The sequence below is a fragment of the Leptodactylus fuscus genome, chromosome 1 (assembly GCF_031893055.1).
Source record: "Leptodactylus fuscus isolate aLepFus1 chromosome 1, aLepFus1.hap2, whole genome shotgun sequence".
Classification (NCBI taxonomy): Eukaryota; Metazoa; Chordata; class Amphibia; order Anura; family Leptodactylidae; genus Leptodactylus; species Leptodactylus fuscus.
The window spans coordinates 210,748,779-210,773,597 of NC_134265.1; the positions used below are offsets into that span (position 1 = coordinate 210,748,779).

Here is a 24,819-nt window from a genome sequence, read left to right on the forward strand (position 1 = left end):
ATTTAGTAGATCCTCCTTTTGCAAAGATAACAGCCTCTAGTCGCTTCCTGTAGCTTTTAATCAGTTCCTGGATCCTGGATGAAGGTATTTTGGACCATTCCTCTTTACAAAACAATTCAAGTTCAGTTAAGTTTGATGGTCGCCGAGCATGGACAGCCCACTCTCAAATGATCTGAAAACAAAGATTGTTCAACATAGTTGTTCAGGGGAAGGATACAAAAAGTTGTCTCAGAGATTTAACCTGTCAGTTTCCACTGTGAGGAACATAGTAAGGAAATGGAAGACCACAGGGACAGTTCTTGTTAAGCCCAGAAGTGGCAGGCCAAGAAAAATATCAGAAAGGCAGAGAAGAAGAATGGTGAGAACAGTCAAGGACAATCCACAGACCACCTCCAAAGAGCTGCAGCATCATCTTGCTGCAGATGGTGTCACTGTGCATCGGTCAACTATACAGCGCACTTTGCACAAGGAGAAGCTGTATGGGAGAGTGATGAGAAAGAAGCCGTTTCTGCACATACGCCACAGAGTCGCCTGAGGTATGCAAAAGCACATTTGGAGAAGCCAACTTCATTTTGGAAGAAGGTCCTGTGGACTGATGAAACAAAGATTGAGTTGTTTGGTCATACAAAAAGGCGTTATGCGTGGCGTCCAAAAAAAACAGCATTCCAAGAAAAACACTTGCTACCCACTGTAAAATTTGGTGGAGGTTCCATAATGCCTTGGGGCTGTGTGGCCAATGCCGGCACTGGGAATCTTGTTAAAGTTGAGGGTCGCAGGGATTCCACTCAGTATCAGCAGATTCTTGAGAATAATGTTCAAGAATCAGTGACGAAGTTGAAGTTACGCCAGGGATGGATATTTCAGCAACACAATGATCCAAAACACCGCTCCAATCGACTCAGGCATTCATGCAGAGGAACAATTACAATGTTCTGGAATGGCCATCCCAGTCCCCAGACCTGAATATCATTGAACATCTGTGGGATGATTTGAGAGCGGGCTGTCCATGCTCGGCGACCATCAAACTTAACTGAACTTGAATTGTTTTGTAAAGAGGAATGGTCCAAAATACCTTCATCCAGGATCCAGGAACTGATTAAAAGCTACAGGAAGCGACTAGAGGCTGTTATCTTTGCAAAAGGAGGATCTACTAAGTATTAATGTCACTTTTCTGTTGAGGTGCCCATACTTTTGCACCGGTCAAATTTTGGTTTAATGCATATTGCACATTTTCTGTTAGTACAATAAACCTCATTTCAATCCTGAAATATTACTGTGTCCATCAGTTATTAGATATATCAAACTGAAATGGCTGCTGCAAACACCAAAATATTTAGAACTAAAAATGATTAAGATTAATAGGGGTGCCCAAACTTTTTCATAGGACTGTATACCTGTCCCATAGGGGTGAGAAGAAAGCTTCATACTGCCATCACCTGTACACATCTGAAAACGCGTCAGAGTAGCAGAAAGGGACGGGGACGAGGACAGGGACGTGGAAATCCAGCTGGGGATCCAAGCCACAGTCAAACTACTCGGATCCAATGGCTACTGGAGAGGGGAAGCCAGCAGTGCCCCTCGTCATTAGCACAAAGGGACAGGGACAAGAATGGGGACGTGGAAATCCAGCTGGGGATCCAGGCTACAGTTGAGCTACAGCAGCAGTTGAGTTGCAGCAGTCAGTCAGCCGCTACCTCCAGGCATGTAGTAGCACAACAGTCTGCCTCTCCTGGCAATGTAGTGCCTGTGGACCCGCAACCAGCATGTCCCGTCAACAGTACTAATGATGAGACACCGTTCCATGTTTCTGTGCCAACTCACAAGTTCCTTTTCATCCTCCTCCTCCTCCTCCAACACAACCACCATCACTGTTAAAAAAAAAAAAAATAATTAAAATAACCCCATTAACGCTCACAACAAGGGCCTTACAAATAATGCTTTAGGGCTCACCCCAAGGGCCTGAAAAATATTTTTTTTAGGGCTCACCCCAAGGGCCAAAAACTAAAACGCTGCTGTTTAAAGGCTCAATTCACCAAAGGGCAAATAACTAAAACTCTGCTGTTAAAAGTCTCAACTCACCCCAAGGGCCAAAAACATTGCTGGTACAAGGCTCAACTCACCCAAAGGGCCAAAAACACTGCTGGTACAAGGCTCAACTCACCCCAAGGGCCAAAAACTAAAACACTGCTGATGCAAGGCTAAACTCAACCAAAGGGCCAAAAACTAAAACACTGCTGGGTGCAAGGTTCAACTCACCCTAAGGGCCAAAAACACTACTGGTACAAGGCTCAACTCAACCCAAGGGCCAAAAACACTGCTCAACGCACTCAAAGGGCTAAAAACACTGCTGGTAAAAGGCTCAATTCACCCAAAGGGCCAAAATCTAACTCTGCTGCTAGAAGGCTCAACTTACTTCAAGGGCGTAATACTCTGCTGGTGCAAGGCTCAGCTGACTTCAAGAACCTAAGACTCTGCTGGTACAAGGCTCAACTCACCCCAAGGTCCTGAAGTGAAGTTTGGGAGGGTTCACCCCAAGGGCCTGAGAAAGTAAATTTTTGTATGACTCAGCTTAAGAGCCTCTAGCTTAATTTGGAAGGGCTCATTTGAAGGGCCAGAAAAGTAATTTTTGGAGTTCTCACCAAATCACACTGCCATTGCCTATGGCATCTGTGGTTGTCATGGGCAATGTGATTTAAAGGGGTGTATGCTAATGTTTCTTTATCTTAAAAATTGTGTTTCTGTCCATACTAATGAAGAGGAAAGAAGGTTTCCAAGTATTTTTCCACTTTCATAGAGATTCTATTGAGTTTGTAAAGTGTCTAGTTGATCAGCTGTGATATTGGGGTAATACTAGGACTTGGGCGTGTTAGATGCACCCAGGCATGCTTCCCCTGCTGTCCCAGTTGCATTCCAGAGGTGTTGGCATCATTTCCTGGGGTGTCATTGTGGACTTGGTGACTCGCTTTAGTCGAATTGTGGTTTCCCCTAAAAGAGCATTTTTTTTCCCATAGACTACAATGGGATTTGATATTCGGTCGAATGGTCGAATATTGAGGGTCTACTCGAATCGAATATCGACTCCGGAAGGAGTCCGCAGGAGGACCCCTTCCCCCCCGAACGGAATATCAGTGTAACTGCAAGCGCTGGACCGTTAAGCACACGGACCCCATAGCATACTGTATAATGGGCTCCATGTGCTTGCCGCGCACTGCCCGCATGAATCACTCGTATGGGCAGTGCGTGGCAAGCACACGGAGCCCATTATATACTATGGTGTCCGTGTGCTTAACTGTCCAGCTCTTTCAGTTGCACTGATATTCCATTCAAGGGGGGGGGGTCCTCCTGCGGACTCCTTCCGGACGGGAGGCAAGCGCTAATGTCAACCGGCCCTTACTTGTCCTGCAGAACCAGCATTGTTTGGCCGAATACCCAACGCGTGTTTCGCCCTAGCGTGGCTTCATCAGACGAAGCCATGCTAGGGCTAAACGCACGTCGGGCATTTGGTTTTTGTCCCACTGTGGCGTCCTGGTAGCTATCCCTTGAATGGTGTAACCCACAACTGCCAGAATGTCTATTGGTATGTACTGGATACTAACTGTGGTTTGATCTTATGATGCAAATACTTGTTCAATGGTGTCTATGTAGTACCCTTGAAATAATCATTAGCTATTTGGATCAGCCACTATTTTGTTTAGCATATGCATGTTACTCTGTTTAATATATGTATTTAGACATCATATCTTTTTGGACAGTATATATATATCATAGTATTCTTATCGTCTATGTGAATGTGCACTTTTTACATATTCATGGGTGACCTCCAGCTAGCCATTGGTGGGAGGATTGCGGTATTTTTCCGCCAAACATCTAGGTGAACCCTCCTTTGTTGTCCTCCATTGTCTTATGTGTTTTTTTTATTGTTCCTTAGATATTTAAGAAATATATTTCTGCAATTTCTATATGATTTTCTTTGGTCTCTTTTTTTGTGTGTATAAAGCTGACTACACCCTAAAGACAATAGCGGTGTGTAGTCAAAACCGCAGTTCCCAGGACCCAGATGGTAGGTCCCAGTACTTCATGGAGGCCGACACTATGTTCAGCAGGCCTCGCTCATATATAGACTCCGAGCGAAGCCCCGCCCCCTAAGAAGTATCGCCCAATCAGATACCGTCAATAGTCCATCGCAACGTCATGAAGAGGGTATGTCATGGGTGGGTATCGTCGAAGCGCCGCTAGAGGATTCCGGCACTTTATCCCAGCGAGAGAAGATGATCGTAAGGCAAGTATGATGTACAGAATAGATCGCAACAGCCTGTAGATGGTTCCGGATCACAAATAAACCATTCCACTAATGTAGAGCAATATGGTGTATACAGTATATTAGGGAAAGCTGTATACTCAAACGCTGCAATGCTGCATCATTGATGGAAAGCAGCATATGGTGTGAACTAGGGGTAAAAGTAGAAAGATCTACAAAGTACATTCTACATTGAGAAGTTTACAAATCATATCAAATCACGAATAAATACCAACAATTTTTCAGGGACAATAAAGCTGGGAGAATGACAAACCACAAGCAGAATACACACGTATGACATTGAAAGTAATAGGTAAAAAAGCCTCCCATTGATTTCAATGGGGATGCCGGCACCCATAGAGATCAATGGGATCTGTTTTAACGCCGCTCACTCTGAACAAGTTTTATGATCAGAATGAGCGGAGCGTTTACTCCGTGTGAAGGCTCCCTTAGTCTCACATGCTTTGCCCCTTTTTGAGTGTATTGTCTTAGGCTGAAGCCCCATGTTGTGGAAATGCAGCTTTTTTTGTTACAGATTTTGAGCCAAAGTCAGGAATGGATTGAGCAGAAGATAGAAGTATAAGTACTTCCTATATATTTTCCATTCCTTTTGTAGCACAAAAAAATGGAGCAAAATTTGCAACAAAAAGAAGCAGCTTTTCCGCCACATGGGGCTTCAACCTATAGAGATCAAGCCAGGCACATAGTCATTTATAGTTTATGTGTATTTCTTACCTTGAGGCCCGTCAAACTTGGCCTTCTTCACTATAAAGAAAAGAGAAAATGCAAATCAGATATAATATATTAAACAAGACAAAAATATAGTAATATGATAATCTAAAATAAAAATTCAGGCTCTAATATTCTGCCATCTGCAGGTTATGTGGCATTCACAGTTGTGCTGCTGTCCGCCCTTTGTGTTTCTACTTAAATCCCCAGAAAAACTGCATTGGGACGGCTTGCCTGCGGTCAGTTTAAAAACCCATTCATTTCAATGGGTTTTTAAAGCAAAACGCCGGTGTCAGTATGCAATTTTTTTTTTTTTTTGCATGGACACAAAGTCGAACATACAGTCGGACCATTGAAAGGAATGGATTTTTAACGCCTTCCTGTCATAGAAATATTTCGATTTTTGTTTTTTACTCTCCCCTCCTCAAAACCCCATAACTTTTTTATTTTTCCACTTTCAGAGCCATGTGAGGTCTTAATCTTTACCGGTCAAATTTTTCTTTATGACGCTATCATTAATTATTCTGTACAATGTACTGAAAAGTTGGGGGAAAAAAAAAAAATCTGAATCGGATGGATTTGAAGAAAAAAAGTGCATTTGTGGGATTTTCTTACGGGCTTCATTTTTGAGGTGTTCACTGTGAAGCCAAAATGACATTGTATTCTATATTTCGTTACAATTCCAGGGATATCAAATTTATATGGTTTTATTTAAATTTTAACCCTTTAAGAAAAATCAAAAACTTTGCAAAAAACAAAAATCCAATATTCTAATACATGTAACTTTTTTTATACTTCCGTGTATGGAGATGCATAGGGTGGTTTTTTTTTTTTTGTAGTGCCAGGTGTACTCTAAAGTTCTACCATTTTGGGGAATTGCTATTGTTTTGATCATTTTTTAGTCAAATTTTTACCAGAGGCAAAACAGTGAAAAAAAAGTCAGTTTGGCACTTTTGATTTATTTTCCTGCTACGGTGTTTACTATATGGGAAAAATATTTTTATAGATTTGTAGATCGGGCGTTTTCTGACACAGGGATACCTAATGTGTATGTGTTTCACAGTATTTCAGTACTTTTATAAGTGCTCTAAGGAAATAGGGGTAATTTGAACTTTTATAAAAAAAAAATTAACTTTTTTTTTTTTTTTTACTTTTTTTAATGCATTTATCGACCCCCTAGGAGTCTTGAACTCCAGGGGTCTAATCACTAATCCAGTGCATTACATTGCTAATGTATTGCAGTGCTTTGCAAAAAAAAAAAAACAGCAATTCTATTGCAGGCTACATAGAGTAGCCTGCAATAGAATACATTGAATGACAGGCTGTCATGACAATGGGATCCCAGGGTAAATGGCACCTCGGTCAGCTTTGGCTGAGGCACCAGAGGGGATAATGCCTGTGATCAGTGCCCGCACATAAAACAGCAGACACCCGGTGGCTATGGCAGCCACCCGGCTCCCATAAGGCCGCCATGTTTAAACACCCAACATCCGCCGTACTAGTAACATCCGCCATGAAAGGGCAGTCAGTGGCGCAAGTGTGAATGTTGTATTAGTCACAGAATAAGGCATACTTTATCTCATGGAGCAGTGGATATTTCTACTCATTTTAAAGGAATTGTCTCATTATGGACACTTATTTCCTATTGACAGGACAGGAGATAAGTGTCACTGGGGTCCCAAAAGTGACATAAAAAATGCACATCCTACATCCACAAGTATAACAATCTTTTTATATATATTAGGCAGGATAAACCATTAAACTCTTCCCTACAGAAATCACTGAACTTAGACAGCCAGCCATAAAGACACTCTGTGAACTGATAAGAACATTACAAACTGATGAATTGTTTAGTTGTATAACCAATAACCTTGTTCTACCCTACCTCCTAGAATTTTATTCCTATGTATCCCTTTTGTACATAAATATGCAGCCTTCAGAAATTGTTTTTAGATATACCTGAAGAAGAAGCCGAGAGCTTCGAAACGTTGTAATCTACCATCATTATTAGTTAGCCATTAAAAAAAGGTATCAACTACTGAAGACTCTCAAGATTTTTGTTTTTTTAATATTTCCTACCCACTGGCTAACACAGTAGAAAGACAAACATTTTCCTTACTTCTATAAGTGATACTATGTACCTTTACTTTATGTTTTTTTTGTTTGTTTGTTTTTTAAAAATAGATAGCACTGTATTCCCCTTTTCTCTAATGTGTTTGTATGTTATGTTTAGGAAAATTCGTATTTTATCATTATCTTTAATAAATTTGAGTATTTTACAAGTGGTGGTTCTGTCTTTTGACTAAGTGTTTTGTATTTATATGAACACATGCACTGTATATTTTTTTTACCGTGATTAGAATGCCTAAATGAACCCTTCTCTGTTCCCACTCCCACATTACCCCACATGATATGATGCCATTTCAGACTAACTTTATACGTCCAGGCACCATCTGAACGTTGAAGGACACGACTGGTGATGGCTCATACAGTTTTATGTTTGTGTAACGACAGTAACCTCTATTACAAAATTGTTTGACCATTGTATATGCAATGCTACCTCTTGTGTCACCCCCTCTACCCAATAGATTGTAAGCTCTTGGAAGCAGGGCCATCAGTCCCATTGTGTGAAGTGACTATTTCTTTGTAATGTATCTTTTTGTTATATTGTATTTCTTTTCTGTTTATACCTTGTTGCATATTTGCCCATGTCTCTCGTCAATGCTTTACTCCGTAAACATTTGTCCTGGGAATTAAAACGCTGTGTGTGTCTGTGTGGTATCATGTACCTGCTGAACCTGTGCGCTCAGCCCTTTGCCCTCTTTCATTTTAATGGCGGCTTATAGGTTACAAACCTGGAGCAGCTTGCAGCCTACAAGTTAAGAATGGTAGAGCAGGAAGCCAGTGGCTTCCTCCGCTAGCAAATACTTCTTTTGTATCAGCCTCTTGTAGACATTGCTGGTTTCTTATTGCTGGTGTTTATGCTACCCCTTTCTTCCACCACAAGTTATGCCTCTGTGTACGTGATATGCAGACATGTGAATAAGGCATTGTCCTATATCAATGATGGTAATGTCACTCAACATAGCCTTCAGGGTGCCATAATAACACAGAAATGAAACATACATAGCATATCATATTTATAAATAGATTACAGAATGCACTTGAAGTAAAAACACTTGAGTCCAGGTATCCTATGTGGATCTCTTAAATGCTTAGTGTAAGAGCACTGGAACCAGGAATATGGATACTGGAGCCAAACTACCATGTGGATATAAGGAGCAGGACTGGAATGAGAATACTGTGTTCATGTCAATGTACCTGCTTATATCAACCCACTAGTTGTAGAAGTCAAAGAGTGAATAATAGAGCAGATTACTCTCCTCCCACCACCCATTGTATTCAACTTTATGAATTCTGGGGATATAGATACAGATTAATTAGAATGTGGTGCCAACATCCCAACACAAATTCCAAAACTCCTAGACTATCTCATCTTATTTATGGGAAGTTGGTAGGTAGGACTGTGTGTACTGACTCAAAACAACTGATTCACACAACTGTAATGTGTAAATAAAGCCTTAGCTACAACAGCTGATTATGAATGACAAGAAGATTAATATTTATTTTTATGAGACTCATCTGTTACATTAATTTTCAATAAGTAATACTGCAAAAAAAAAAACAAAAAAAAACCCAAAACATTGTTTTATGAATAAACATCTGTTAGAACAGATGGTTTTCTTTCAGATATGGAAAATAGGGCCATTTGATAAAAATGTGCCACACCTATGCTCATCCACACCACAAACCTAGCATAGATGGGTTAGTGAATTTTCCCCATTGTATCAGTATGTACACACGTAGTAGTTGCTAAAGAGAGGGGGAGGGGTTCATATGACACCAGGACAGTAGTTATGATGTCTTATGAAAACTGAAGTTCAGCTTTCATATGCTACCACGAAAGCAATTCTAGCTATAAAAATGGAGGTAACATTACTTAAAGCATAACTAAACGTTAAAACAACTTTTGATCTTCTGGCAGCATTTCTGACGATAATAAATATTGTAATATATTTATTAATGGAATATTTTTTTTACTTCTTTCCATGAAATCCTGTGCTAAATTTTACTTCTCACGTCTGTATTATTTGCTTCTCTCACTGGACACTATTAAAGGGGCTCTATCATTGGGAAAAGTCATTTTTAACTAAGCACATACATGCATAGCCTTTAGAAATGCTGTTTCACAAGTCCCTTTTGTATGTAAATTGCCTCAGTGGTTTTTTGATGAGCCCATTTTTATTCATATGCTAATTAACTTCCAGCTAGCACAGGAAGTTCCCAACAGCACTCGACTCTGCTATTCTCTCCTATCTGTGTGTGCAAACAGGAAGCAGGAAGACATCAGCAGCAGCCTGTGCTGTATACATACATAGGAAAGAATAGTAGAGGGTGCACGATGAGACCTCTGGGGTGCACCAAGAGGCTAATAAGCATATAAATAAAAACGGGCTCATTCAAAAACCACTGAGGAGATTCACATACAAAAGGTAGGTGTGGAATAGTCTAACAGCTATGCAAGGATGTGATTAGTTAAAAATGAAGTTTCCCATTGATAGAGCCCCTTTAATCCCTTCCCACCACAGGCATTTTTCCATTTTAGTTTTTTTGCGTTTCACTCCCCACCTTCCAAACCTAAAACTTTTTTTTATTTTTCCATTCACAGAGCCATATGAGGGTTTAATGTTTCCATGAGAAATTGCATTACATGATGGTAGCATCTAATACTGAAAAGCTGTAATTCAGAATGGGGTAGAATTGGACAAAATCTGTGTTTGTGTAATGTTCTTACAGGCTTCGTTTTTATGGTGATCTCTGTTCACCCAAATGACTTGTCACCCAGGTCGTAAAGATTCTGCGGAAACCAAATGTATGTAGTTTTATTTACATTTTAATCCATTAAAAAATCCAAAACTTTACAAAAGCAAAGAATTTATTGGTGTTGCAATATTCTAAACCCCATAATTTATGCAATATTGCTTTTGAGCTCTCCCTGTAGTATAATTCAATAGCAATGTAGTGATTTCACTATATTGTAAAAAAAATAATTAATTAGAAAGTTCTCAGACTTTCTAAAGGGTAAAGTCTGGTCCAGAAAAATGCTGAGACATCTCAACAGATTTAGAGAATGAAGTTTACACTCTTTCGGAGAAGAGGGACTAGGAAAAAATACAGGTAGAGAAACTACCTGATTGATGTTAGTCTCAGAGGAAACTTTAGGGATGAAATCTGGAAGAAACCTTAATAGATTTCTGTTGGAGAGCAAATACAAAGGTTACCTTCAGAACAAGAAATTAAATTTCTACTTAATTCAAGGGTTCAAATGGCATATGAGAAAGACCTGTCAGGATAGCGGATAGGTCCCACTAAGGAATGGGACCTAAGATGATAGATCTGGCCCTCACTGATCCCTTCAAGAACCTTTTAATTAGGATCTCCTCAGATGATGTTAATACCATTTGGGGGAAGGTCTGATACTATGATCACTTTTTATTCAATTTGGGGGCCCAGTCGTATATATTTGACCCCTCCCCCCCCCCGTGCTGAACTCCTAGTTATGCTTTTGCAAATTTGGATAATGTTTATTACCCAATGGTCTAAAGTAAAGGTTTCTTAGACCGGAATAAAGAAAGACAGGTGACCTTCCATAGGAATATCTCTTCCAGGAGGAACTAAACTTGTGTCAAAGGTTAGGCGTCCTGTTTCTCTCCATTCACTTGGAGTTATGTCCAGAACTTCTGTTATGGAATCTGAAATGCCTCTAAAAATTTGGACCTGGGCTGATTAAATCTCTGAGGACTTCCACCCCTTCTGGATTTTCTCGGCCTTCCAATAAAAGATTGCCTCAAAAAACACTCCAAAACACCATTTCCTAATTCCAGAAGATTTTTTCTTTTCCAAAATCCTCGACAAAAAACTCTGTGTACATTGACCCTTATGGCAGTCAACTCACTAGAGGACTCACAGGGCTCCCAGTCCTCCTATACACTACAGCAGGGGTTCCCAATATGTCGATAGCGATCTACTGGTAGATCACAAAGGACGTATGGGTCGATCGCGGGATGCAGGGATCCCCGGTGTCTGCTTGTTCACAGTGCAGGCTGAGAGTAATCTCTGGACACTGGCAGGCGGGGCTGCCGCAGCCCCAGCCTGCCAGTGTCCAGAGATAACCCTCAGCCTGCGCTGGGAACAAGCAGGCAGCAGGGATCCCTGGGCAGCCACAGAATGCCGCTGTCTCCTGCTGTCACGATCCGCCTGGTCCCGCCCACATGCCCGCCTAGTCTCGCCCATAGGCCCGCCCTAGTAGATCTTTTGCCCTGGTCAGCTAATAAAGTAGCTCACACGCTGAAAAAGTGTGAGCATCCCTGCACTACAGGAATCTCCACCACTACAAATGGGCCCACAGACTACCTCAGTAACCGATCCCACTGCTTTATCCCACCCTTCCGATAAAAATGGCACTCTACTGACAGCGGAAAACTAGAGATGAGCGAACAGTGAAATATTTGAGATTTGATATTCGTTTCGAGTAGAGCCTCAATATTCGACTACTTGATCAAATATCGAATCCCATTATAGTCTATGGGAAAAAAAAATGCTCGTTTCAGGGGAAACCACTATTCGACTAAAAGAGAGTCACCAAGTCCACGAGTAGCAGGAGGAGAGTGTTTAGGAGAAGCGCTGTGCAGTTAAAGCACACGGACCCCATTATACTCTATGGGGTCGGTGCGCTTTAACTGCACAGTGCATGCAGTTGCAATGATAAAAAGTAAGCTCCCACGTAACTGCAAGCTGCCAGCTCTCCCGACTAGCAAAGACGAGCCTGCGGCAAATCAACGCTGGTTTTGCAGCAGGCTCGTCCTTGCTAGTTGGGAGAGCTGACTTTTTTGTCATAGGAATGCGTTGACCAGCGTTGATTGGCCAGTGTACAGAATTCAGCTAATCAACGCTGGTCCTGCCGGAGGCTCATCTGTGAGGATACATCTGTGAGGATACGCGCGTATCACATTGAAAGCAATAGGGAAAAAAGCAGCCCATTCATTTCTATGGGGAGCACACGTATGCCGGCTCCCATAGAAAGCAATGGGATCTGTTTTGGAACTGCTGATTTGGAACGTGTTAGGGTCCATTCACATGGAGTAACGTGCCGCATGATGTGGTACATATACGACGTGTGACACTTTGCGCGCCATAAAAGCTTCCATTGATTTCAATGGGAGCCTGGATCGTATACGCGGCGTTATTTTGCGGCCTGTGTACCTGAAATGTCTGTTCTAGACTATTGCACCAACATTGTTGCAACTGTAACTCTCGATCATGCTTATCACCTACCTAAATCAAAAGCCTCCAGAAAGTTTCAGACATTACTTAACTATTATGCCAACATATCACTGTATCGGATTTGTCTGCAGCTATGTTACAAGCTAGAACGGATTTTGTAGTCATTACAAAACCACTTCAAGAAAACAATATCAGGTATCGCTGTGGATTTCCCCCTGAGATGAAAGCTTTTTGCACAGCACAATTTGTCTGTTTATTTACTAGCATTTGCATGGTGAGTTGAGCTCTCCTTAAAAGCATAATATACTGTATTTGTAATGAAGTTAAAATTCCAGCTTCAACTGTGGTTCAAATATCCAAACGTGTATGGTACGATAAAAATTGGTTACGCTAGGTTCACACCTGTGTTCAGGGTCTCCGTTCTATGGTTTCCATCTTCTGCATGCCAGAAGACGGAAACCATAGACCGGGTCCGGCCGTGAGCGTTTTAGGCTCTCCGCTGCGAAACCGTTTTTTTAAATCCGGACACAGAGTACTGCATGTCCGACTGTGTCCGGATTATAAAACCCGGTTTCGCGGCGGAGAGCCTAAAACGCTCACCGCCGCTCACGGCCGGACAGCTTTCTCACCCATTCAAATGAATGGGTGACAAAGACTCCTGCAGGTTTCCGTCTCCTGCCTCTGTTTTAGGCAGGAAACGGAAACCTGAATTACGGAGTGCCGGCGCAGATGTGAACGAGCCCTTATGGTGAGCTGGACTTTTGTATAGTTACTGGTGATCGTAATATATTTATATATGCATTCCAATATTTTGATCATACATACCGTTTCCTATTAAGATGCACTTTATTGTGGTCATGTTTCAGTGTCCTCCTTTTTTCATATCTGTGTCATTATTTTTAATTTAATAAACATGTGTTCTGCTGTTGAAGTCATCGCTACTAACATATAATTTTTGGCCATTTTTTATATTTGCCTAGTGTTGCTACAGGTTTTTCTAAATATCTGAGTGGGTTGGAAATGGGTCTCTTTCTACATGCAACTCTCTCTGATCTACGATAGTACTTAAGATCTCCTCCCTGAATATTAAAGGGTTTGAACAGCCCCTATAAACATAGGTTATTATGGAGAAAGGCACTGTGCTTAGGCTGTGATGTGCTGATGGTACAAGAGACCTATTTCCATGTTGAAAAATCCCCCATTATCATGCATAGACGTTTTCCACATACTTTTGTGCCACTGGGCCCTGCTAAACACAAAGATGTTATAATAGCTGTCAAAGACATGGTTCTATTCTCCCTCATCTCTGTGACCCAAGATCCTATGGGCAGATATGTTGGCCTTACTTGTACAATAAAGTCCTCTACACCATATACAATGTTAATAGTTCCCGAACAAACATCAGTCTAGATTTCTATCTACCATTATATACGATAATTACATAATATTAAAAAGTTTCTGCCAAAGTTCTCTTTATACTTGGAGGGGACATGATTTTCCTAGTGTTGGGCCCCTGACTCATACAAATGCAGTCCAGGAAGATTGGGAACATCATGCTGTTGGACCATCCGCCTAGTTCACTCACTTTACATGGTAAGGGGGATATCGTTTACATCATGGAATACAGATTTGCATATTCTTCCCATAGTCCCTTGCAAAGTGAAGTGCTTAAAGGCTTAAGTCTCCACACACCTATATGGTGGTCTCTCCCCAAGGACTGTCTAAGCCTCTCACCTCTACCAGGTTAGTCTTCTCTACATCGAGCTGACGAGATGCAATAACATCGAAACGGCTGTCCTCAGTTGAGAGACTATACCTGGTAATAATCCCAGCATTATTGCAAAACAAAGGCCTCTTGGAAGGTCGAGCATGATGTTAAAAGGAGCAGCCTTTATTGGGCTATTTTCACTGAGATTCTGTCTTCCTAATTACATCAGGGAAGACAGGCTTGCACATTCCAGTGAGCACCCTCTATTGGTTTGCAACACCGAGGCACCTGACTTCCTAATTACATCATGAAAGACAGATTTGCATATTCTTCCCATAGTCACTTTACATGAAAATATTTTTCCCCTTCTCTCTTATTATACCTTACACATGCCTTGAGGAGTCCTTTGCAATCCATAGTGGCCTCTAGATATGCTTGGTCCTCTCTGCTAAAAATTATCCAGAAAGATCACACAAAACCTCACCGGGACTTACCCCTACAATACCTAGTTTCTTTCCAACCATCTTTGCCATTACGCAATTGGATTACTCAGTGGATCACACATATCAAACACTTGCTGGTAGAAGGTGAGTTACAATTCTTCCAGGACCTTTCTAGCTTATACTCCCTCTCCCATAAAGAATTTTATAAATACCTTCAAATAAGGGACATTTTATGTCTGTCTTTTTCCTTGTCCAGCGTTTTTATATTTCACAGATAAAGCTAAGGGAATTTCAACCTTCTACTTGACACTTATTAACGGGATCCTTGACTCTAAACCGGGACATATTCTCAGGTGGGAGCTGGATTTGCAAACTCAATATTCATTGTCAGACTGGTACTCAGGGCTTAACTGCGTATCCAAAGTCTAGAAAATTACAAAAGGTGGCTCAAAAGCTACTGCTCTGCTGGTACAGAACCCCATCTTAGCTGTCCAACTTTGTCCCTGACTATTCCCCATTATGTTGGCATGACTGTGGTAAACATGGTTCTTATTTTCATATGTGGTGGAAGTGCCCATCTGTAACAGGGATACATAGCAATTGTCAGGCTATATACGCTCAATCCAGCTATCCACGCTGTGTACCCCCAAAACCTAACAGGGATACACAGCAATTGTCAGGCTATACATGCTCAATCCAGCTATCCATGCTGTGTACCCCCTAAACCTAACAGGGATACACAGCAATTGTCAGGCTATATATGCTCAACCCAGCTAGGGAGCATGGTTGTGGTCAACCAACAGCGTATCCCGTGCCTACTGCTCTGTGGAAGCAAGCATTGCGCTTCCCCACAGTCCCCGGCTTGATGGCCACATTAAGTAGGGTGCAGGGTACAACACTAACCAGGCCCGAGCACCAGGAAGAGGTGTTATAATGGCTAGCGGATAATGTTTCCAGCACATTCTCCACCAGCCAGTCAGCCTCTACCTCAACTCCTCCTCCTAACCAACAGTCTGGTCCTCCTTCCTCACAACATGCCCAATCTTCCCAGCAGAGTAATCCCACCTTTCCCACCTCCCAGGAGCTGTTTTTGGGTCCTTTCACTGTCCCACCACTTCCCAAATCACAGGAGCAACCAAATGAGTTTCTGTGTCCTGATGCCCAAACACTGGAGTTTCCGCCATCTCCTGTTGATGTTGTTGACCAGCAACCCGCCCTCAGTGATGATGACGAGACATAGTTGCCATCAGGGCAGCCTTTTCCCATGGGTGGTGTGCAGGAAGAGGAGCAGAGAGAGGAATTGGAAGAGGAGGAGGTGGACGACGAGGACACTGACCCAACCTGGACAGGGGGATATCAAGTGGGAAAAGCAGTGTAGATGTGGAGGGAAGTGCAGCACCAAAGAGAATGGATAGAGGCAGAGGCATGTCCAGAGGCGGAGGACAGCTGCTTCACCGAAGCTAGGCCACAGCCAGCAAGGCCCAAGATATTCCCTATTCTAGCCAGGCTAGAAAAACTCCTCCATCGAGGCCACGGTCTTTGGTGGTGTGGAGATTTTTCAATGTATGTGCGGAGGACAAATATAGTGCAGTTTGCACACTTTGCAACTCGAAACTGAGTAGGGGCTCTGAAAAGAGCAACCTTACGACCACTGCCATGTGTCGTCATCCGGCGTTGCTGCCACTGCCTCTCCCACTGTTGCCAGTGCTGACGCTGCAGTCCAGACCACCAGCCAGGACACCTCCACATCTGCCTCCACCACTTTGGGGACTTTTCCCTCATCCTCCCCTTTTGCTGCCTCAGCTCCTTCTCCTGCACCATCATGCGCCTCTTCCCAGCAACCAACCATCTCCCAGACGTTTGAGCACAGGCAAAAGTACAGCCAAGTAACACTCTGGCACACATGGCTGAATTCATGTTGGGGTGCTTTTCAACTGACAAAACGCATTGCCAAAATCCTGGAGAGCAACCACTACTGGATTTTTGCAATCCTAGACCCCCGGTATAAAAATATCTTGACTTTTATTCTGGAAGAGGGGAGGGCCAGTCGCATTAATGATTGCCACAAGCAACTGGTGCAGAATATGATGGAGATGTTTCCATCAACTCTCGTTGGCGGCAGAGAGGAGAGTTCCTCCAACACGCTAACAACTGCCATCTGGTCCACACCCACCAGGGGCACACTCTCCAAGGTCTGGGACACGTTAATGGCACCCCCTCGCCAAACTACCGCCACTGAGGGGCCTAGTATCACCAGGAGGGACAAATATAGGCGCATGTTGCAGGAGTACCTGGCCGACCACAGCCCTGTCCTCTCCAATCCCTCTGCACCCTACACTTATTGGGTCTATTGGAAAGGGTCTTCAATGCAGCCGGTGGCATAATCACGGATAAGCGCAGCCGATTGTCAGCTGACAGTGCTGACCAGCTGACGCTAATCAAAATGAACAGCCACTGGATAGAACCATCATTTTCATGTCCACCAGTGTCAAGCACCCCGACATGAAGTGTGTGTGCTGAACCTCTACAATTCCTCCTCCTCATACTCCTCCACCATCAGTGTTACACAATTCTGCTCCTACTAGGCTCAATTCACCCTGATTCCCCCAAAACTCTGCTGGTTAGAGTCTCAATCCACCCTGATTCCCCCAAACTCTGCTGGTTAGAGGCTCAATCCACCCTGATTCCCCCAAACTGTGCTGGTTAGTGGTTCAATCCACCCTGATTCCCCCAAACCAGGGGTCCTCAAACTTTTCAAACACGGGGCCAGTTCAGTGTCCCTCAAAACACTGGAGGGCCGAAATATTTCGCCTCAGGCGGAAAAAAGGCTAGGTTCACCCCTGCTCCTCAGTATGCCCCCACCCCACAGTATTATATACTCCTCAGTACCCCCCACTATATTATTTACTCCTCAGTACCTCCCCACTATATTATATGCTCATCACTACCCCCCCACTGTATTATATGCTCATCAGTACCCTACCCCCACTGTATTATATGCTCATCAGTACCCTACCCCCACTGTATTATATGCTCATCAGTACCCTCCCCCCACTGTATTATATGCTCATTAGTACCCTCCCCCCACTGTATTATATGCTCATTAGTACCCTCCCCCCACTATATTATATGCTCATCAGTACCCTCCCCCCCCACTGTATTATATGCTCATCAGTACCCTCCCCCCCACTGTATTATATGCTCATTAGTACCCTCCCCCCCACTGTATTATATGCTCATTAGTACCCTCCCCCCACTATATTATATGCTCATCAGTACCCTCCCCCCCACTGTATTATATGCTCATCAGTACCCTCCCCCCCCACTGTATTATATGCTCATCAGTACCCTCCCCCCACTGTATTATATGCTCATCAGTACCCTCCCCCCACTGTATTATATGCTCATCAGTACCCTCCCCCCACTATATTATATGCTCATCAGTACCCTCCCCTCACTGTATTATATGCTCATCAGTACCCTCCCCCCCCACTGTATTATATGCTCATCAGTACCCTCCCCCCCCACTGTATTATATGCTCATTAGTACCCTCCCCCCCACTGTATTATATGCTCATTAGTACTCTCCCCCCACTGTATTATATGCTCATCAGTACCCTCCCCCCCACTGTATTATATGCTCATTAGTACTCTCCCCCCACTGTATTATATGCTCATCAGTACCCTCCCCCCCACTGTATTATATGCTCATCAGTACCCTCCCCCCCACTGTATTATATGCTCATTAGTACCCTCCCCCCACTATATTATATTGCTCATCAGTACCCTCCCCCCACTGTATTATATGCTCATCAGTACCCTCCCCCCACTGTATTATATGCTCATCAGTACCCCCCCACTGTATTATATGCTCATCAGTACCCTCCCCCCCACTGTATTATATGCTCATTAGTACCCTCCCCTTACTGTATTATATGCTCATCAGTACTCTCCCCCCACTGTATTATATGCTGATGAGCATATAATACAGTGTGGGGGGGGGAGGGTACTGATGAGCATATAATACAGTGGGGGGGGGGGGGGGAGTACCCTCCCCCCTCATCAGTACCCTGCCCTCCTGTATTAGATGCTCATCAGTACAATCACACCCACACTGTCATACTTACCCATGAAGAGCCGCCGCGGTGCGTCCTCCTCCTTCCAGACTGCAGGAGCGATGACATCATCGCGCCTGTGTCGGGGGCATAGGTCACTCTCTGCCATCAGTGTAGGCCGCGGTCGGGCGGCCCCTGACAGCTTTCAGTTGTATGTGCAAAAGCACATACAACTGAAAGCGGCAATCCGCTCACTAACGGGGAATCGGATTCCCCATTAATGAGCAATGCAGGTGACAGCGCGGGCCACATGCGGCGGGCCGGATAAATGTCCTCGGTGGGCCGCATGTGGCCCGCGGGCCATAGTTTGAGAACCGCTGCCCCAAACTCTGCTGGTTAGAGGCTCAACTCACTCCAAGGGCCAAGAACACTGCTGGTGCAAGGCTCTGCTCACTCCAAGGGCCAAAAATACTGCTGGTGCAAGGCTCTACTCACTCCAAGGGCTAAAATCACTGCTGGTGCAAGGCTCAACTAACCCCAAGGGCCAAAAACACTGCTGTTGCAAGGCTCTACTCACTCCAAGGGCCAAATACACTGCTAGTGCAAAGCTCTACTCACTCCAAGGGCCAAGAACACTTCTGGTGCAAGGCTCTACTCACTCCAAGGACCAAATACACTGCTAGTGCAAGGCTCAACTAATCCCAAGGGCCAAAAACACTGCTGGTGCAAGGCTCAACTAACCCCAAGGTCAAAAACACTGCTGGTGCAAGGCTCTACTCACTCCAAGGGCCAAAAATACTGCTGGTGCAAGGCTCTACTCACTCCAAGGGCTAAAATCACTGCTGGTGCAAGGCTCAACTAACCCCAAGGGCCAAAAACACTGCTGTTGCAAGGCTCTACTCACTACAAGGGCCAAATACACTGCTAGTGCAAAGCTCTACTCACTCCAAGGGCCAAGAACACTTCTGGTGCAAGGCTCTACTCACTCCAAGGACCAAAAACACTGCTGGTGCAAGGCTCAACTAACCCCAAGGGCCAAAAACACTGCTGTTGCAAGGCTCTACTCACTACAAGGGCCAAATACACTGCTAGTGCAAAGCTCTACTCACTCCAAGGGCCAAGAACACTTCTGGTGCAAGGCTCTACTCACTCCAAGGACCAAATACACTGCTGGTGCAAGGCTCAACTAACCCCAAGGGCCAAAAACACTGCTGGTGTAAGGCTCAACTAATCCCAAGGGCAAAAAATACTGCTGGTGCAAGGCTCTACTCACTCCAAGGGCCAAAAACACTGCTGGTGCAAGGCTCAACTAACCCCAAGGGCCAAAAACACTGCTGGTGTAAGGCTCTACTCACTCAAAGGGCCAAAAATCATATTAGGCGCGTTAGATGCCCCCAAGCATGCTTCCCCTGCTGTTCCAGTTGCATTCCAGAGGTGTTGTCATCATTTGCTGAGATGTCATAGTGAACTTGGTGACCCTATTGAGAGGCTATTCGAAACAAATAACAAATATTGAATATTTCACTGTTCGCTCATCTCTAATTGCAGTCCTTATTCATAGATGCTATGAATAAGGGACTGCAATGTAGGTCCTGAAACGCGTAGGCTCCTTTTTGTCTTTTCATCCTGGATTCATGTTGTAAGCTATTTTATTTATGATGAAGTAAAGGTTATATTTTATTATCAACTAATTTTGGGCATGCTGGATGTTTTTATCAACGCTTGTGTATCTATATTTCCAGCCAGTCTGGAATTTCCGTGCAGCCTCCTTATTGTATACAGTTATTCATTGTTGCATATTTAGGTAGAGCATTCGCCTGTTTGATTCTATCATTACTTCTAGCAGTACTCCCTACCCATGCAGCAAACAGCATTGTACACAAAAATTACCTTCTAGATTTAGGGCAGTTAATTTTGGCAGTTTGAGTTAAGTACATTGTACAACACTAACTTATTCATTGTTCTATCAGGAATCTTGCATTCCCTTTTGTCCTGTTGGTGTGGCATTAGGCCAATAGTCTCAGGGCAAAGGGAGAGGTTTGATTCACTGGATTCAAGAAGCTACATTCAAGGCTTCAGGAGTTTGAGCAATGATTGTTGGAAAAAAGTAGACCTGTGTTCTATTGTGTTCCTGTCCGCTCCTGAGGTACAGGTTACTGCCCAATTATGTGTAGAGACAGCCCTGAGACAGGGAAGGACAGTCTATCTACTGACCAGACATTGTGCCAAGGAGGAGAGAAGGAATCCTGTGTATCCAGGAACTGTATTTTGGGACCCACTTAGTGAAAGGTAATTGGGCCCAGAGGACTTCCTTATAACCAGCCTCCAAAACCATCTACAGGCTAAAGCTAAGTTCACTATTCACCGCTATAGTCTGGGTCTCCCTCATTCCCAAGTGTGGGTGAACAGCTGGGGGACTACTACCCCCATCAGGAGGCTGCTTGTGTTCATGGTTGCACAGTTACAATAGTAAAGTTCACTCTATTTTTACTGTATTACTGCCTCCTGAGTTGATCCTGCATTTACCATCAGGGCAATTCCGAACACCATCACATGGCTCAGAGAGGACCCCTTTCCAACTAGAAGCGCCCCAAGAAACACATACCACCACTATCTGATACCACACAGGCCCAACTTGTCAGTGTTCGACCTGAGAGGTGGGCTGGAGGGGTTTGGTTGAAGACACTTGGCCTACCCAGTAACATCACTATAGCAGCTACCACTGCCTTTCTCTGGTTCCTTCCATCTGGGTTGCAGCAGAGGTATAAATGCCAGGCTGAAAGCAAAATTTTTAGCCAAATGAAATCTCAAAAATGAAAAATCAGATCAAGTGATATGGGATAATTATGCGATGCATCTTATTAATGATCTTGCAGTTATTTGTCTCAAACTGAGAGGGGCAGAATCTTTGAACTGAGACCTTGAGTTATCAATTCAACATATTGCTACACACCTAGGCTCAGATGTCAGCACAGTTCATTATGTTGCATGTCCTGGGGGTAATGAGAACTTTTGGACCCAATTCCCTACAGTGATGCCTATTTCTTACTGATGCCCTCTTGTACTTTGATATTAATATGACCCGGTCTGAAACAGCATTCTAATATGTAAACATATGGAAAGATTATTGACCCACATTATCACATCATTTTTCTAAAGTGCTGGAGGGAGGAATTTTGGTGCCAGCATGTGAGGTTACCGCCTGTCACCCTATCCACCAAAAACCTCTAGGGTCCATTCAAACCTTTACAAATTAGTCTTTGATTGCTACCAGAACTCCCCTCCCCCATCCAGATGCATCTTAGGCTGGTCTTACACGACCATACTGAATGTACGGTCCGCAAGTTGCTGATCAGCAACACTAGTTGCTGATTGGCAACAGACTCCGTAGATGTCCATGTCCTGCCACACTCGCCTATAGAGTTCTACGGGCGAGTCCGTGCAGTGCCGCAATTCACGGCCATTAGGGACATGTCCTATAAATTGCGGCCCACGGTTGCGGCCCAGCCACACCACGGATAAAACATCCGGTGGTGTAAGAGGCCACATTGAATATAGTGTGTCCGCAAATGGTCCGCAATTGAAAACTCTCAATTGCGGACCATTTGCAGACTTACATTACGGCTGTGTAAGACCACCCTTAGTCTAATAAGATGGTGGCTATGGTACTCATGAGCATTTTCCTGGTCGGATAGCAATTGAAATTGAAGCAACAAAGTGTTGAACTCATCCTTCCTGACTTACACTTGGACTATAAACAGCTAGGTTTGGAGGTGGCACAATTGATAGCTACAGATCTCCAGAGTACCCTGACCTCCATAGTGACCGATTCGTTTAAACAGCTACAGCATCATGTTGAGAACCTTGAAAATAGATCTACATGTAATAATCTTTGCAAACCAGGAATACTTGAGTCAGTACTCCAGATGCCAACAGCGCTGAGGATAGACTCCAATTGTAAAGAGGATCTGCGATCAGCTCAACAAGATGGCTTTGAGTCATTGAAAATGATGAGCGATAGGCAAAAAACGCAAAGTTTTTCCTCAGTTTGTTATGCACTGTATCATCAACAAATGTATTTTGCCACACTTAAAATATTCCACTGGTCTTGCTCTTTCCAGAGCTTTTCGACTCTATGAATCGTGACTAAAGTGCTGGATATACCTTTACCATCTTCTTACAAAATGAAGATACTGAACTCCCAATGAGAGAAAACACTGCCACAGCACCGAAGTTCTCAAGTCTGGGACATAGTTCACACTTTTTTTTGAGGTAGGAACTTTATTTAAGATGATTTTTTTTTTTTTTTTTATGCTATCACTGTGGTACCAACTGTGCAGAATAGTAGAATGTGATGGATGAGCCTATTCGAGGTGTCTGGCTGAGTAGTGACAGTGGTGTTAGCTATGGTAACATGAGCAGCCAGCAGTACGGAATAATAATGTCTGTCTGGCTGAGTGGCTGCACTGCTGGTAGTTGTAGCAACATGAATTCCAGTACAGTATCGAATAATGTGGTGGACCAGGCTGCAGGAGATGATGTCCAGCTGTATAGGAGTAGGAGGCAGTATCAGCGATGAAGCAAATGGAACATGATACAGGAAGACAGAGGAAATGTCAAATCTATTCACTGATATCAGCCAGAGGTGTGTGAAGAGTCCATGTCTGATCCATTTTGACTGAAGTAATTTTTCTACAATTATGGTGAATAGTTTGGTCTGTTTAGGTATTACAATATCACTGTGTTAGAATGGCATCTTCACGTTGGGCAAAATAAAACTCCCATAACAAACTAGACCAGCTCTTTCCACTTATTAACCTAGAATTCTGCTGGAATATAGGAGTACTTTAGATACTAATATTCTAACGCATGTCAGTTACCTGCTGTGGGTCTGGTTGGTGTTGCAAGGTAAAACGTTTCTTGTTCATCATATTCTAGATACTGTGCTTGGTTGCTTATGCTGCTGCTTTTCCTACTTGTAGCTGTGGCACTGGCAGAGGTGGTGGAGAGCTGACTGAGTCAGGAAGAATGAGAGTGGGGAGAGGCCTACTAGGCAGACATGCAAGTGGCACTGGCAGTGGTCTTCCTAAAAGCTGCATCAAGCTGGGTATACAGCCCATCCTGTTACTATGCCAATTTTGTCTAACATTTATAGAAACACCTTTATAGCAAGGGTCTATAAGGATGGAGATCCAGTACTTATCCCTCTGCTTCCCGCTAATAATATGCTTGCCATTCTGTAAGCAGTGAAGTATACAGCCTATCATACTTGCAAGGGCATGCATGGACCTAGGGTCTTCCTGGGCTGCATGGTCATTGTCCTCATCAACATCTTGAAACAAAAAAGGGTCAGCCTCCTCCTCTGGCTGTGACATAACAATGTACCCTATGTATCCTCTTCCAGTCTAGAAGTTCCATGTCATCCACCACATAAAGACCCTGATTCAGTTCTTCATTCTCCTCCAGTTCCTCTTGCATCAATCCAGGGAAATGTTGTGATCAAGAAGTGGATCCCTACATCCTTCTTTGAATGAGTGTAAGGGCTAGTTCACACGTGAGTATAAGGGGAGGTTTTTGACAGCGGATTTCCTCTATGGAGACCGCCGGGCTTCTGTTCTCCACTAGCGGAGAAAAGAAAGGACATGTCCTTTCTTCAGGCGGAAGCCGCGCGGCTTCCGCCCCCGGCAGCTCCCTCCTATGTCGGCTCATTCATTTGAGCCGACAGCAGAGGGTTAAGCCGCGACAGCGATGGTCACGGCGGGCGGGTTTTGACAAGAGAGAGACGCGGCTCGCCGCATCTCTCTCTGTGTCAAAACCCGCGCGGGCAGTTCACGTGTGAACTAGCCCTAAGTGTTTCCTGTAAGATATATAATAAAGGAATGACATCACTTATGCTGCTGTTGTCCCTGGTAACATATTTGGTGGCCTTTCCAAAAGGTTTCAGAAGGCAGCTGTTACGGTTATGTATAAATATATATAAATTTTTTAGTCTGCAAGACACTGCAGCAAGGTCCACAGGCCCAGTGGGCGGCTGTATGTCTGAACTCAATGTGAACAGGGTGCAATAAACACTGGCCAAGGTGCAGCACGGTACCCACTGTGAACAGAGTGCAACAAACACGGGTAGTGGAGCGGTGCTGTACTCAATGTGAACAGGGTGCAACTAAACCCTGCCAGTTAAGCTCACTGGCCGGGTGCACCAGTACTGCTGAAAACAACAAGGCTGCCAAGGGTTAACTCACC

The 24,819-nt window shown here is 43.8% G+C and overlaps 1 protein-coding gene across 1 annotated transcript in view; it reads right to left on the reverse strand.

Annotated features, from left to right (window-relative positions):
* The window catches only part of UNC13A (unc-13 homolog A), a 210,686-nt gene that overhangs the window by 160,685 nt on the left and 25,182 nt on the right, over positions 1-24,819 (reverse strand). The window contains exon 2 of the mRNA XM_075282689.1: positions 5,033-5,062. Coding sequence (XP_075138790.1) covers positions 5,033-5,062 — 30 coding nt within the window. The remainder of the gene's footprint in view (positions 1-5,032; positions 5,063-24,819) is intronic.